Raw genomic sequence first — 14,633 nt, forward strand, 5'->3', positions numbered from 1 at the left:
GTACTTTTATAGCAGGAGTGGGAAATAGCCCTAGATTTTTTGCGAAGAGCAATTTTCTTTCTCTGGAGGTCTGTGGAGATTGTAAAAAAGGAATTGGTCAAAAATCTGCATCTGGTTTAGAAAAAAACAATTTTAAACAGTATGGCAGTTTATAACCTACTTAAAAGATGAATTCCTGTTCCTGAGGAGATAATTCATTTTCTTTTTCTTAAGCAGAAAAAGGTTAGTGAGTAGAGGTCTGAATATGTTAAAGGCTGCAAAAAGAATTGAGGGAAGAAGTCACATGAAGCTGCAAGGCTGCACTTTGCCCATGCTTTTGTACAGAGAAACACAGATTAATATTCTTAATGACTGTGATCCAGAAAAAAGCACACAAATAGTTGAGTGCATCCAAATGGGTGGGGGGCAGAGTAGTGTAGTGATCTGAATACTGAACCAGGGCTCCAGGAGACCAGGGTTCGAATCCCCACTCAGCCATGAAAACTCACTGGACCCTCATCAAGTTACATTTTCTCAGCCTCAAACACCAATAATGAAAAACCTCCAGTGAATAAATCTTTCTGAGAAAACCTATGATAGGGTTGCCAGAAGTTGAAACTGGTTTGAAGGCACACAGCAATAAGTCAAAGAGGAATCTAGGTTTGCATGTCTTGAACATCAACCTTCCTATATGGGAAGCTCTGAAATTGAGGAAACCTAAAAAGTTTGTGTTTTGATCATAGCCAACAGCAAACATTTTCACAAAGTTTTCACATCTCTTCACATGCACAGTCAACCTCAGTCCTCCTAACAAAGGCCAATATTATTGCCATTATATAAATTGTAATATTCTAATTTTGTAAGCTGCCTTGAGTTCTAGTTTTGCGGGAAGGAGCTCCGAAACGGAGGGTTTTTTTGCCAGATGCATCAGTGGCGCAGCCTTTACATGGCCACACCAGCGATGCGGAAGAGAAAGTGGCCGAGCGGCCCCTTTCTCCCCTTCCTCACAGCTGTTGGGGTGTGCTTGGGGCATGAAGCCCCAAGGACACCCCTTTCCAGGCCACGGGGAAGCGGCGTTTTGCTGCTTCTGCAAGGCCTGGAGAAGCGGCAGATTGGAGCCTCTGGGGCTGCCACTGTGGACGCCCAGGCCCCAAACCAGAGGGGAAAGGGGTGGGTGCAAGCCACCTCAAAGGGGCTGTCTGTATCCCGCCATAGTCTCCCATTAAAGTACTAAAAAGGGCTAACCCTGCTTAGCTTCTAAGATCAGGGAAGATCTGGTGCCTTTAGGAAATAACAATATAATCTGAAGATGGGTGCATGCTACTAAATGTACCACCCACACCAGATTTCAGTCATAACCTCCCCAGGTCATACTTTTCACTACTATTCCTCAGTAGCTTTTAAACATTATTTCACAAAGAATCCTGTTAACTATTTGATACAGTCTGTCTATATCATCAACCAGCATGGAACACTCGCTCCTTAATATTCAAAAATGTCTCATCCTTTACATCAGGGAAGGTGAAATAAGACTTTCTCATCTCAATATGTGGTACAATTTCAAAATCTTGATGGCCAACAATGACATTCTTGAGTACTAAAACTGCAGCAGAATTTTTTTTTGAGTAGTGGGGATGATAAAGCTTATGAAGTTTCATCAAATCCTGCACGTTGGATGCTCACTTAAAGAAAAAATATTTTAAAACGTGCTAGGTAGTTTATTCACTGCAAATACATTCTTCAGGCAAAGAGATGACTGTATATATGGATGTCACCAGATGGCTGGTGTAGAAATCAAACAGACTACATAGTAAGACATAGAAGATGCAGAAGCACCAAGACCAAGAACAAAAGTACATACCATGAATTGCTGGTTTCCAAAATTATAGTAAAGTAAAGTAGGAAACTACATCAGTCATAGTGCCAAAATACAGCCTAAAGAATATTCCTGCAAACGGTGAAGATCAACCTAACTGACAGAGAAGCAGAATAACTCTCTGGACCAGAGGCAGGGAAACTATCAAGCAAGAATGCAAAAAGACATTATGTGCAGCCAAAAAGAAGAGCGCAGAACAGATGGGAAGGAAAATGTATATTGAACCAGCATTTTCTGGAAATGGGTTAAAACTTTGCTGTCCGCACCAGCCTCTTCCAAACTGGCCCAAATGCACACAGCCTGACGGCATGGCATGTCATCAAGCCATGCTGCTGGGTAATTTTTTTGGTTTCCTCTCACCATGCAAGCACACCATCACACAAGCACACTGCCAGTGACTGCCTGCTGCCTACCTAGATGTCATCCCATTGGATGGCCACACCTATGATCCTCCACTGGTACAGGGCATTGGTGCAGCGGTGTGCCCAGTAAAACATTGGCAAAGACCAATCATGGAACTCCTGCTACATGCTCCCTTCACTCCCCTTCAACCCATGCCTCCTCTTGTACTGTGTGGTTTGTGTATGTTGTGCTTATATCTATTGGAGGTGTCATACTTTGACTTTTTTGCATTGCTGCACTGACCGTTTAGGTATGCCAGTTCTGTCCTTTTTTTAATGCTCATCTGCACTGGTGCAATTATATACATCTTTAGGGTTAGGGTTAGAATGGATTGCTCCTTCAGAACTACTCTTGCATCAGATTGTTTATATGCAGAGTTGAAGGTGCCCATTTTCCACCTTTAGCTGGGTAATCGTGGCTTCTTCTTGCTCTGGTTTTTAGCCCTAGAGCATGGTTTCAATTTAGTTTCCACCTGCTTTGGAGAATCATGTAAATGCCCCACATTCAAAGTGGGAAACCACTTTATTTGGCCTGTCTGTTTCACCCTAAAGAAAGAAGTCTCATTGGAAGACAGATGAGACACAAAATGGAAAAAGTGACAGAAATAAGGTCAGATCCTGAACACAACTGTTTAGCAACATGTGTGTAGGGAAGAAGAGCTATATTACAATAATTAAGAGAAAGAAATAGAACAAAAAAGTTAGAACAAAAGTCCTCTTTCACAAGTTCTGAAAAATCAAAGGAAAAAATAAACCAAAAGAAGGGATGCTATATGACCAACAGGGGAACACGCTATATGTTCATGAAATAAATAAATAAAATGATAATGGAAACATGGAATAACTATATAAAATAGACAAAAGGATGATAGATAATTTGGACAACAAACCCACAATTGTAGAAACCAATGTGTAAATTATTCACAAAGCAGAATCCACCAAATTTCAAACAAAAATCTGCCAAAAAATATGGACAATGAAATACTGGTCCACATACTAGAAAAACCCAATATACACTCCCATCACCGAGAAAGAGGACCCCAAGGATTGTAGTATCAATAAAATCATTATATTAATCTCCAGTGCTAGGAAAGTAATGCTCAAAATTTCACAATAAAGACTATACCATATGCGGAATGAGAAATGTTCCATATTTTAAGGTGGTTTCAAGAAAGGAAGAGGCAATAGGAATCTTTTCATAAACATACATTTGCTAACAGAGTATACCCCCCAAAAAAAAAAAAAATCAGAAAAATATCAACCTGTGCTATAAAGATGGGAGTAAATCCTTTGATTGTATAGATCATGTAAAAAAAAAAGTATGAATTGCTCTAAAAGAAATGGCTGTACCACAATATTTGATAACCCTGATTCATAACCTATACTGAAGACAAGAGGCTGTTGTCAGCACAGTAAAAGGAGAAACAGTATGGCTTCCATTAGGAGGGGAGTCTGACATGAGTGCATTTTATCACCCTATCTGTTTAGCATATATGCAGAACATATATGCATATATGCAGATCAACAGAGGGATATCAGGGTTTTTAGTTTTAATTGCTGTTTTTATGCTAGATATTGTGTTTATAATATGTTATACTATTTAATACTGTCTTAAGGGGGGGAGGGATAAAGGGTTTTTAATTGTCATATTTTATATTTTACTGTTGTTAACCGCCCGGATTGGTTTGCCAGAGGGCGGTATACAAATAAATATTATTATTATTATTATTATTATTATTATTACATGGAAAACAGGATCAGACTCAGAGGAAGGAGGCATGACTTAGGGAGCTGAGGATGTTTAGCCTGGAGTAGAGAAGGTTAAGAGGTGATATGATAGCCCTGTTTAAATACTTGAAGGGATGTCATAGTGAGGAGGGAGCTAGCTTGTTTTTTGCTGCTCCAGAGACTAGGACCCGGAGCAATGGATGCAAGTTACAGGAAAAGAGATTCCACCTCAACATTAGGTAAGGGCTGTTCGACAGTGGAACAAACTTCCTTGGAGTGTAGTGGAGTCTCTTTCCTTAGAGGTTTTTAAACAGAGGCTGTCAGGGATGCTTTGATTTAGATTTCCTGCATGATAGGGGGTTGGACTGGGTGGCCCTTGTGGTCTCTTCCAACTTTATGATTCTATGAAAACTGTAAGAGAGAACTTCAATATTTTACAGGTGACACAATGTTACTTGCAGAAAATATTAAAAACTTGGAATGGCTACTGAGGAAAAACAAGAATGGAAGTAGAAAAACAGTCTTGTAGCTGAACACTGATAAAGGAAAAAGAATGACCAGAAATTATTTACTTTAAACTTTAAAGTGGGTAAAGGTAGTTAAATATTTTTATATGCTCATTTGGTTAACGACATGGAGACTATAGTGAAGAGCCCAGAAGAAGACAAAGACTTGGAAAGGCAGCCATGAAAGAACTAAATAAGATCCTCAAGTGAAAGATATATCATTAAATGCCAGAGTTAGATCACTCATGCCACAGTAGGTACAAATTTCTATATATGGTAGTGAAAACTGGAGAGTGAGGACAGTTGACAAAAAGAGAATGAATATACTTGAAATGTGGTGCCAGAATTCTACAGACACTGGGAACCACTAAATTAACTCTTGAGTAAATCAAGCCTGAACTGTCCCTGGAATTCAAAATAAGTATACTGAGGCTATAATACATTGGAAATGTAATTAAAAAACCATGACTTGTTGGAAAAGAAAACAAAGCTGGGAAAAGTTGAAGGCAGTAGTGAAAGGCAGTAGTGGCAGTAGTGAACAACCACAACACAGGTGTAGTGATTTAGGCCTGATACAGACAGGCCAAAATAAAGCTGCTTCAGGTAACTTTGGAGGTATGCTGTTTAAATTAAGAGTCCAGAAATTGCGCCAAAGTTACTCTCCAGTCCTTAGTACTGGATCATGGCTTTGGTACAGCTTCTGGACTCTTGGTACGCATGCATCATTTAAACACCATACCTCCAAAGTGACTCAAAGCAGCTTTATTTTGGCCTGTCTGTATGGGGCTTTAGTTAAACAAACCACAGTCCTGAACAGGGCTATTAATAACAGTGTCTTGGCTTTCTCTCATTCATAGTCACCAAAAGGCAAATTTGGTGGCAGTTAAAAACAGGTTCTGTATGTTTCTTACCAGCAAGTTGGTGATGTCTAAAGAAGAAAGAGCTTCCAACTTTTGAAATTATTTTTTATAGATATCCCTTTGTTACTTACTGATCACTGCAGCTCAAGCTACCATTGTTTAGTTTTATGTAGACCATCAAAAGTGTCATCTGTTCATAAGGAGTCTGTTAAGGGGACAAGAAGAGATCAGGCCCTCTTTTGTGATGGGAAAGAGATGGAGTGGGCCAGCAGTAACCATTACTTTTTAAAGTGGTGATACAGGGAAAGTTTGAAATGAGGAGGTACAGCAAGCAATTCCTTTGCAACCTCCCAGGAATCCCTCTTCCTTGCTTGTCTAACAAAGCTTCTCTCAGTGCCACTAAAGAGTCAGAGGTGATGTTTCATTGCTTGTTTGAACTTACTAAAAAAAGGTAATTGTTCCTTCTAACAGGCAGTTGATGCAATCACAGAGTACAGTATTCTTGTACTCTGCCCTTTTTGTTTTGCTGAATAATTTCAGCTGTAATTGAAACGCACCATGCTCAAAAACAGCAAGATTCCTATTAAATTCTGACCATACCAATCAGTCCCTCTTTGATGAGAATCACTGGGTGAAATAGAATGCCTCCTGCATGGGGTTGGTGATTGCTTATGCAACGTATAGTTAGACTCATCATTTATTTAAATTATATGATGAAGCTGGATAAATATCAGTCAGGAATGGGCTACAGCACTACTCAGATAGGAAAAAATATGCAGTAAAGCCACAGATTGTAAACATTACAGACAAGCAGATGCTATCTTCATTTTAATGCCTGAGCCTTTTTCTTCTGTGCCCTCCCTTGCCCACCTAATGCCTTACATGATGCTGAAAAAACAGGGCACACAAATACTGCTGTGCATCCTCCCTTTAAAAATTACATAGTGCAATTGTTCCTCCTCATCCCTCTTCCCACAGTCCTCTAGCAGAATATCCTTGCTATACTACATGAGACAACTTCAAGAGGTGGGATATCAGAAATGGCTCACAAGACTATTTCTCCCACAGGGCTCTAAGCCCTGCCTTACATGCTGTTGTTCTAGGGGTGGTTCGTCACAATGAAGAATCCTTCCAGAGTGCACATTTTCACTGAAGTTTCACTTACGCAGTGTATGATTTCCATGCCACTTCATACAAAACAGACAGAATTGCAGCACAATCTAGAGGGATGAATTGCAACATATTCCTGAATTTTCATCATGTCAAGGCTAAGTAATACAGACACTCAAAAATATGCTCAAAAAACAGAACCAAGGCAACAGAATTGCCTGTTTTGATCCCCTTCAACCTGTATCAAAGCATCAGCATTTACCACTTTGTGGTACATGTGAGTAAACAGCTGTGTGTGTCCCTTGCGACAGGTTACATTTCATTGCCACTAACCTTTTGCAGTGGGTACACCAAGCTCTCTGAAAGTTATGCCCTCGAGGAAAACTGAAGACCAAGAGAACTAACCACCAGATAAATGTATACATTATACCAATACTATGAAGACTGAAATAGTGCTGATATTTTTAAAGAGAGGAAGCCGTCTCCTTCAAGTTTGACAGCAAGTAGATCTGGTGTGGGGGGGGTACCATTGCAGAAAGACAGCCAACTCTGCTCTCCCTCCAGAGCAGAGAGGACCACAATCCCAAGAAGTGGTTTGGGGAAGAAAAACAAAACCCAGGCATACTTACATCTCTGAACTTGTTCCAGTATTTGTCTTTGTCATATTGGGAAACCGTGCTCAGCCATTTGTCATTGTCCAAGAAACTGCCATGGCTGCTGCTGCTGCTGCTACCAGTGGCGATGTCAGGGTGCCTGCCTTCCACTTGCAGGAAACACCAAACCACGATGGCCAGGATCCTGGGCATCTACAAAATAAGAAGGGCAGAAGAAAGTGGGCCCAGGAGGAGGAGGAGGAGTGGGATGGGATGCAGGAGGGAGAGGAAAAAGATCTGTCTCAGTCCAACAACAACAACAACAAACCCCCAAATAGACAAGTCTTTTTTTAAAAAAAAAACAATCTCAACTAGCTTAATCACAACCAGAGGCAATGTGGGGCAACCAGCTGTTAGAAGGAGACCAAGGCTGATGCTGCCACAATCCACACTGGAGACATAAGCTGATTTGGCACTGCTTTAACTGCCCTGGCTCAAGGCTATGGAATTCTGGGAGTTGGAGTTTGTTGTGGGCCCAGGCCCACAACAAACTCCAGCTCCCAGAATTCCATAGCCTTGAGCCAGGGCAGTTAAAGCAGTGCCAAATCAGCTTATGTCTCCAGTGTGGATGCAACCTGAATGTTCTGGCTCTGTGCTATGTGATGCTGGGATCTGTAGTTCTGCTGTGCCCCCAGAGCTCATGGCAGTCTCAAAATCTGCTTTCTCTCCTGCAGTGTGGATGCAGCTGAAGCCCAGGCTAGGGCTTCCAAGGAAACTGCAGGAAGAGGGTTCCCAGGAAAGTTTGGGAGGAATGGGCGCTGGCTGGCAATGAGAGATCCAGGGCCCCTCTTGCCTCCCTTCTCCTCCTCCCAAAGGCCAGCCTTCCCCAGCCTCCCATCCGACGGAGGAGAAAAGGAGGCGAGGAGAAAGAGGAGGAGGAGAAGCATCAGCTGCAACTTCGCTGGCCAGGGATGGCTGGTCCAGCCCTGCTCACCTTCAGCCAGGGAGCTCTCCTGCTGCTAGTGGTGCTGGTGCCTGCGCGGCTCTCCTCCTCCTCCCGGTCCAGGCTCCGCGGTGGCTCCGTCGCCCTTCCCTTCCCTGCTTTTGGCTCGGAATGAGCCCCTGGAGCCCCGGCGAAGCTTCAGCCAGCCGCTTTGTGCAAGTGCCGGGCGGGCTCTGGGCGCGCGCCTCACAGATGCTGCTGCTGCTGGTGGTGGTGATGATGGAAAAAGCCTCGACCTCTGGCGCCCCCTGCTGGCCGGCAGCCCAAACTGGCCTCAGCCAGGAAGCAAACAAGCAGAGGGCTGGAGAGAGGGTTGAAGGGAATCCACTAGGGCATCACTGGGGTTGGGGTCACCTCCCTCCCCCCATTGACTTCTCCCCTTGCCACACCCAGCCAGAAGCAAGCCTTAGTCGTGTCTTTTTTAGAAAACATTGTATTTATTTATTTGTTTGTTTGTTTGTTTTCAGCATAGTTTTCCATCACAGAAAACACCCACACTGCCCATCCCCTTGCCTCTGACTGGCTGATTATTTAATTTAATTTTAATCCTTCATTCTTGATTGTTTAATTGATATTTTTAGTGTAGCAAGGTTGGGAGGGAGGGACTGAAAGGGGTGCATTTTAACTGTATGTTGTATTTTATAATCATCATCATCATAATGATGATAATAATTTAGTTATACACTAGTATTTAAATGGTAGAGGGGATATGTGGGGAAAGAAACCAGTCATTGGGCAAAGTTAGCAGAATTCTTTGAAGAAAGTAACTGTATAGCCCCAAACAGATGTGTTACGGCTCCAGGTTGTTGAGGCCAGCTCAACAATTTGCTGGGTTGAGGTGAAGGACTCCCATGAATGTGGAAAAACCACCAATAATAATAATAATAATAATAATAAAAAACCACTATTCTTTTTACATAAGAATTTCTCTCTAGGAATCTCCATGTCTTCTAGTGCAACTGTATGGCCATCATCTGTCAGTAGTTGATCACAGAATCATGCTGGAAGACCTACAAATGCCCAGTGAACCGTTTTCTCTAGGAACGTTTAGGTTCTCCAACACAACTCTCTGGTCAACCTCAGATAGGGTTGTGTGGGAGGACCTAGAGATTCCTAGAGAGAACATGTTAATGAAAACTGCAAATAATCAAATCCACAAAAGTCAAATCTGCAAAGGTGGCCAACTGTATATTGTTGTATCTGATGTGGAGAACAAATATGTGACCTTTAGTGTTTTCAAAAAGAAGTGCCAAAGAGGATTTTGCTCTTCTAAGCCTTCCAGATCACTGTACATCTATAGCTGATGCTTAAAGTTTAGCTGAATTTAATGTTTCCTGGTGGGACACTGTGAGCTCATAGTAAAAGTGAGCAGCTAGGAAGTTGGACTAATTTAAGTCACGCTGCTTAACTCACTGGTTTCAGTTGGGTGGGAAGCCCTATAGATACTTTGAGACTGAGCACATCATGGCAGTATGATTTCACCCCTGGCTACTGAGAATTCTAAGTAGCTCACCAACCTACAAATCCTAGTATTCCATAGGATGGCGACTGATACAATTGTACACACAACGCCTCTTCCTTCCTACCCCCCCCCCCCCAAATACATTTACTAGAGAGTCTGAACACAGTGGTATTTAATTCTGAGTGAAAAACATAGTAGTTTTATGCTGCAGTGGAATAAAGTTTTGATGTAGGTGACAGGTTGAGTATCCCTTATCCAAAATGCGTTGGACCAGAAGTGTTTGGGATTTTTTTTTTAATTTTAGAATAATTGTATATACACAATGAGATATTTTCAAGATGGGACTAAACACAACATTCATTTATGGCTCATATACATCTTATACACATAGGCTAAAGATAATTTTATGCACATTATTTTTAAAATACTTTTTGCATGAAACAAAGCTTGTGTAAGTTTGATCATCAGAAAGGAAAGGTGTCATTATCTCAGCCACACATGTGTACAATTTTGGAGTATTTCAGATTTCAGAATTCCAGATGGGGGAGACTCAGCCTGTATTAATTTATTTTAAATAGTTAAAACTTAATTCATATAGTGAGCAGGCTTCCTGAAGAGTCTGAAAACTCACCAACCTGCTTCCACCCCCTTAAAATGGTAGTATAATCTAGGGCTGATGTTGTTATCTATGTTTGGTGAACAGATGGTTGGTTTTTCTGTATTATTTATTGTTTAGGTGGCTTGAAGATTTTTGCCCATTCCATAGTGTCTTCCATACTAGATTCATGTTCATGAAGACCATGAAGAGGAGGTAGGTAAAGGGGTAGCTCCACCTCATGTTGAAGTGTTTGAATAAACCCTGAAAATTATGAATGGCCTTACTCTAAACACTCAGGACTACAATGGTCAATCCTTCTTTAGCTCAAGTTTGGGCCTAATTGCAACCCCCCACTGACTTCATCATTCAAATATACAGTGTTTCATTAGAAAGGTAAGCCAGCAACAGGCCTAGTGAAATGACGTACTAGCAGGATATCACTGATACTGGTCAAACCTTTGGAAAGAATGAGAGGTTGCTTGTAGAGAGGGAGATTTTTTTAAAAAAAGTGGGATAAGAAGAAATAGCAAAATGCAGTGGTATTGAGAAAATGACAGACTTCTTATGATCCTCAAAGGCTAACAAACTCCAAGGTACTGAGCTACCCGCAAAAATAAATTTGCCTGAAATATGTGTTTCACTTGTGTATTCCAAACATCTTAATGTGGATAATGTTTGCACAAGATAGATGTGTTTCCATTTACCCAATTATAGCATAATTCCATATTCCAAATGCTTCTAATCCCCTTTGATCCTACTAAATGTGAGATCTAGGTTTAATCTTTGACAGTGATTCACATCCTTCAGCATCTGCAGTACATCACAGCTGTTTATCACTCACAGTTAACTGTTAACAACACCAAACATCCTTGTTTGTAGATTTAATAATGTATTTACCACCAACCAGTGCTGTAACGTTTTCTACATTTAATGCTGGAGATATAGCAATGTATGATTCTCTTGCAGGAAAAAGACTCTGAACCTCCAGATCAGTACAAATCCTAGGGTTATGTGGCATTTCCTTCTTGAATCTACCCATAGCAGGGCTGGAGGAACTCTATGACAGGGCTGGGAATCATATGGCCTTTCTGGTGTTGCCAGGCTGCAAATCTCATTATTTCTAGTTAATGGTGTGGGCTACTGGCAGGATGCACCACAAGCATAAGCCCAGGGCCTGGGAAAAATCATTTATTTTTAGCACTAAAATCCCCCAAATCCCCCATGTTAACTGGGGATTCTGGGATCTGTTTTCTAAAACAACAACTTTTTCTAGTTCTGGCTCAGTTTCAGTTCAGCCTTAAAATGTACAGGGTAATCTTTGTAGCCAGAGTTGTAGCCACTTTCAGGTTGGGACTTTTCCACATCTTATCAAGCAGTTGGAGTCAGGGTCTCAGATACTCCTAGATCTGTAGCCAAACCAGAATTATGACCTCTGAGACCAGAGAATAGGGAAGATACAGTATCAGGAAGGAGTCTAAACCTTGGCTTACATTAAACCAAATTAGCAAAACATTATCACACTTATTTTGATTGTTATGACTATTATAAAATGCATTACATTTTTCTGCTAGATTTTTTTATTTTTAGATGACTTACACAAGCTTTACAGACTGAAAAATCCTGAACCGGTTAATATTCTCTTGAAACCAATTGTCCATAAAAAACATACAACAAAACATCTGAAAAACAGCCACAGATAGTCCCATGTGTGTGTGTGTGTGTGTAGTCTTTTCCCCTTAGGTCTATGTGTAACAGCTCGTGATGTTTGATTTCATTCTGGAAGTAGTTGTTGTTGAGAAGCAGGTTAATTAGTTTGCATATTTCCAGTACCACTTAATCACAGAGTCATGGATTGTCAACCATGTTCACCAAGCCTCTCTCTTCTCTAAGAGTAATTTGTCTAGCAGTCATACAGTTTTTCTAAGCAGCTGAATATTGGATACTAGTTAGTAATCCTCATAGCTGTTCTGCTGCTTCTTGGCCTAGCCATTATTACTGCAACCAGCAGCATTGTTATATGGTGGAGCAGAACCAGAGGTTGCAAATATATCCTAATGTTTTGCTTCTAGAATTTTGACTACCAGGTTTGTAGTAGCTGATATTTGGAAAGAAGGGGTGGGGGTATTGCCTCCCACATGAAATTTTTCTTCTGTCTACAAATTTTTAGCATTGAAATAAGTGAAAACTTCAGTTGAACATTTAGAAATACATCTTTCACACGTTCCAGGTGCGAAAAAAGTACGTACTAGGTACGTACTAGGGTTAGGAAAGGGCATCCTTTCCAGATGCCCTAACCCTAGTACATACTTAGTACATACAAAATGGTGGCACCCATTCTACATGGGCGCTGCCATTTTGATGCCTCGGATGCTTAGCATCCACACGCTGTGCCGTGGTTATGACACCGCAAGTGCGCCATTGGCGCCTTGCAGCATCATAACCGTGCCGCAAAATTGCACAGTTTGTCCGCTGCGGTTCCCTGGCGCACCAAACACGGGCACCAGCAGAACGCCCTTTTTGGGCACTCTGTAAAGCACCTTTGGCATCGAAACAAAAGAGACTGGTAAGCTTGTCAACGAGGAAGATGATGCTGATGGCACTGACAGAGTAAGCCAGACTTTTTATTTGCTATCAGGCTAGCATTCACCATTAATTTGTTCTATAGAAATTATCCTTACATTTTGCATCTAAAACTGGAAACAAGTCTAGCATTTTCCTAAAGTAATATCTTTATAAAGGCTCTGTGAGTAAAATTTTATTTTAAGTATGTTTTTATATGAACAAGTATGCACATTGGGCCCCTGGGAAAGGTTCCAGCTTTCCAACTGATGCGAGTGATTTAAGATAGTTTACCTCCCTATGGGGTAGATAAAATAAAAAGTAAATAGATGGGACTCATTAAGACAACATTTCTTGTTCTGCATTAATAAATATATTGTAAATAGTGTGCATTTTCAGTACCTCAGATGAAAAATACAGATAAAGAGTAATGTCAGATGCCTGCTGTACTATGTATCAAAAGAGGGTGGGAGGACCTGTTGTACCCAAGGCCTGAATCTGCAGGCAAGTTGGTTGAACTTACTTGTTTTCTTTTCCTGGTGTGGTCACTTTTAAGATTGAAGGGCCAGCCAGGGTGCCTCTTTGGAAAATCCTTCAATTTGTATCCTCAACTTGCTAATTGTAATCAAAACCTTTTCCACAGCCTTTTCAAAAGGCTAATATAGAAGAGTCAACAGAGTCCTAATTACACTTGATTCTTTTTCACATTAAACTGTCATTATATTTGCAAGTGGGCATAAGGGACGGCCATGCTACCTGTCCCTTCTCCTGCTATATCTACCAGACTGGAGAGGCTGCTTGCCAGCTGAGAAGAAGAAGGATCCTGACAGCTGTACCATTGATTAATCAGTCATCCAGCAACAGTAAGGGCAACAACACAGGCATAAAAGCTGAGCCTATAGCAAAGAAAAGATAGGAAGCAATCAACAGTGTGCTTCTCAGCCATGGAAGACAGCCACAGGATGAGATGGTGGTAGTAGGTGCAGGCAGATAAGAAATAGTCTACAACCAACCCTGGAGGGCTTTCTTGGGGAGATGGCAAAGAGGTCAAGGAATACTCCCCAGTAGGCTCCCCCTCCAGGGTTTGGCTCCAGATCTCATGAGCACATTTGCTTATCTCCTTCCTACCTCTAAAGACCTACAGTCCAACCAGAAAGAGTGTTGGCCAGCCCAACCCTGGAAGCAGCTAAAGGCCTTTGCTGAGCATCTATTTCAGCTGTTGGATTGGTTTTATTCAGCCTGAACCTGAATCCTTCCCCACAGGTCTTCCCACACTTGGGCTGCATCCAACTGCAGAAATAATCCAATTTGACACCATTTCATCTGTCATGGTTCAATGATATGGAATTCTGGGAAGTGATGTTTTATGAGATATTTAGCCTTCTCTGTCAAACCGCTCTGGTGCCATGACAAGCTACAATTCCCAGAATTCCATAGCACTGAGCCATGGCAATTAAAGTCATATCAAACTGCATTATTTCTGCAGTGTGCATGCTGCCTGAGACTTGAGGTTGGAGGGACTCAGATTCTACCCAACTTATCCTTCTTCAGGCAGGTCATTGTGAAATAACTGTGTAAAGCCTGCTAGTCCTGCAGGCTGCCCTGAGTCAAAGCTTTACTACTATCCTGACTCTATGGAGGAAGTGTAGGAAGTACAGAGTAAATAATGATTTGGGGCTAATAAACAACTGTGAAGCAGAATGCTTGGTTATTCCCAGGACTGTGGATTCAAATTTGTAGCTATAGTATAGCTATAGCTATAGAGTAAGAATGTAAATCTGTGTTCATTTTATGTTTTTGTGAGTATGAACATTTTTATTTTTTCCTCTCTTTGCTGGGTGAGGTCAAACAAGAATTTTGAACTACATTTTTCATATACTGTAAAAAAATAAAATAAAGGTTTCTGGAAATACATTTATTTTTGTGCAAAATATAATCTTGTATTTGGAGCAAAATGT

At 41.2% G+C, this 14,633-nt stretch overlaps 1 protein-coding gene across 2 annotated transcripts in view; it reads right to left on the reverse strand.

The window, feature by feature from the left end:
* SPOCK1 (SPARC (osteonectin), cwcv and kazal like domains proteoglycan 1) overlaps positions 1-8,193 on the reverse strand; it is a 684,049-nt gene extending 675,856 nt beyond the window's left edge. For both annotated transcript variants that reach the window (XM_089529606.1, XM_089529615.1), the window contains exons 1-2: positions 8,048-8,193; positions 7,090-7,266 (exon numbers count right to left, since the gene is read on the reverse strand). In XM_089529606.1, coding sequence (XP_089385732.1) covers positions 7,090-7,266 — 177 coding nt within the window. In that variant the 5' untranslated portion in view covers positions 8,048-8,193. The remainder of the gene's footprint in view (positions 1-7,089; positions 7,267-8,047) is intronic.
* Between the last annotated feature and the right edge of the window lie 6,440 nt (positions 8,194-14,633).

This window comes from Sceloporus occidentalis, unplaced genomic scaffold (assembly GCF_023333645.1).
Source record: "Sceloporus occidentalis isolate IW3139 unplaced genomic scaffold, rSceOcc1.0.p SCAF_1, whole genome shotgun sequence".
Lineage (NCBI taxonomy): Eukaryota > Metazoa > Chordata > Lepidosauria > Squamata > Phrynosomatidae > Sceloporus > Sceloporus occidentalis.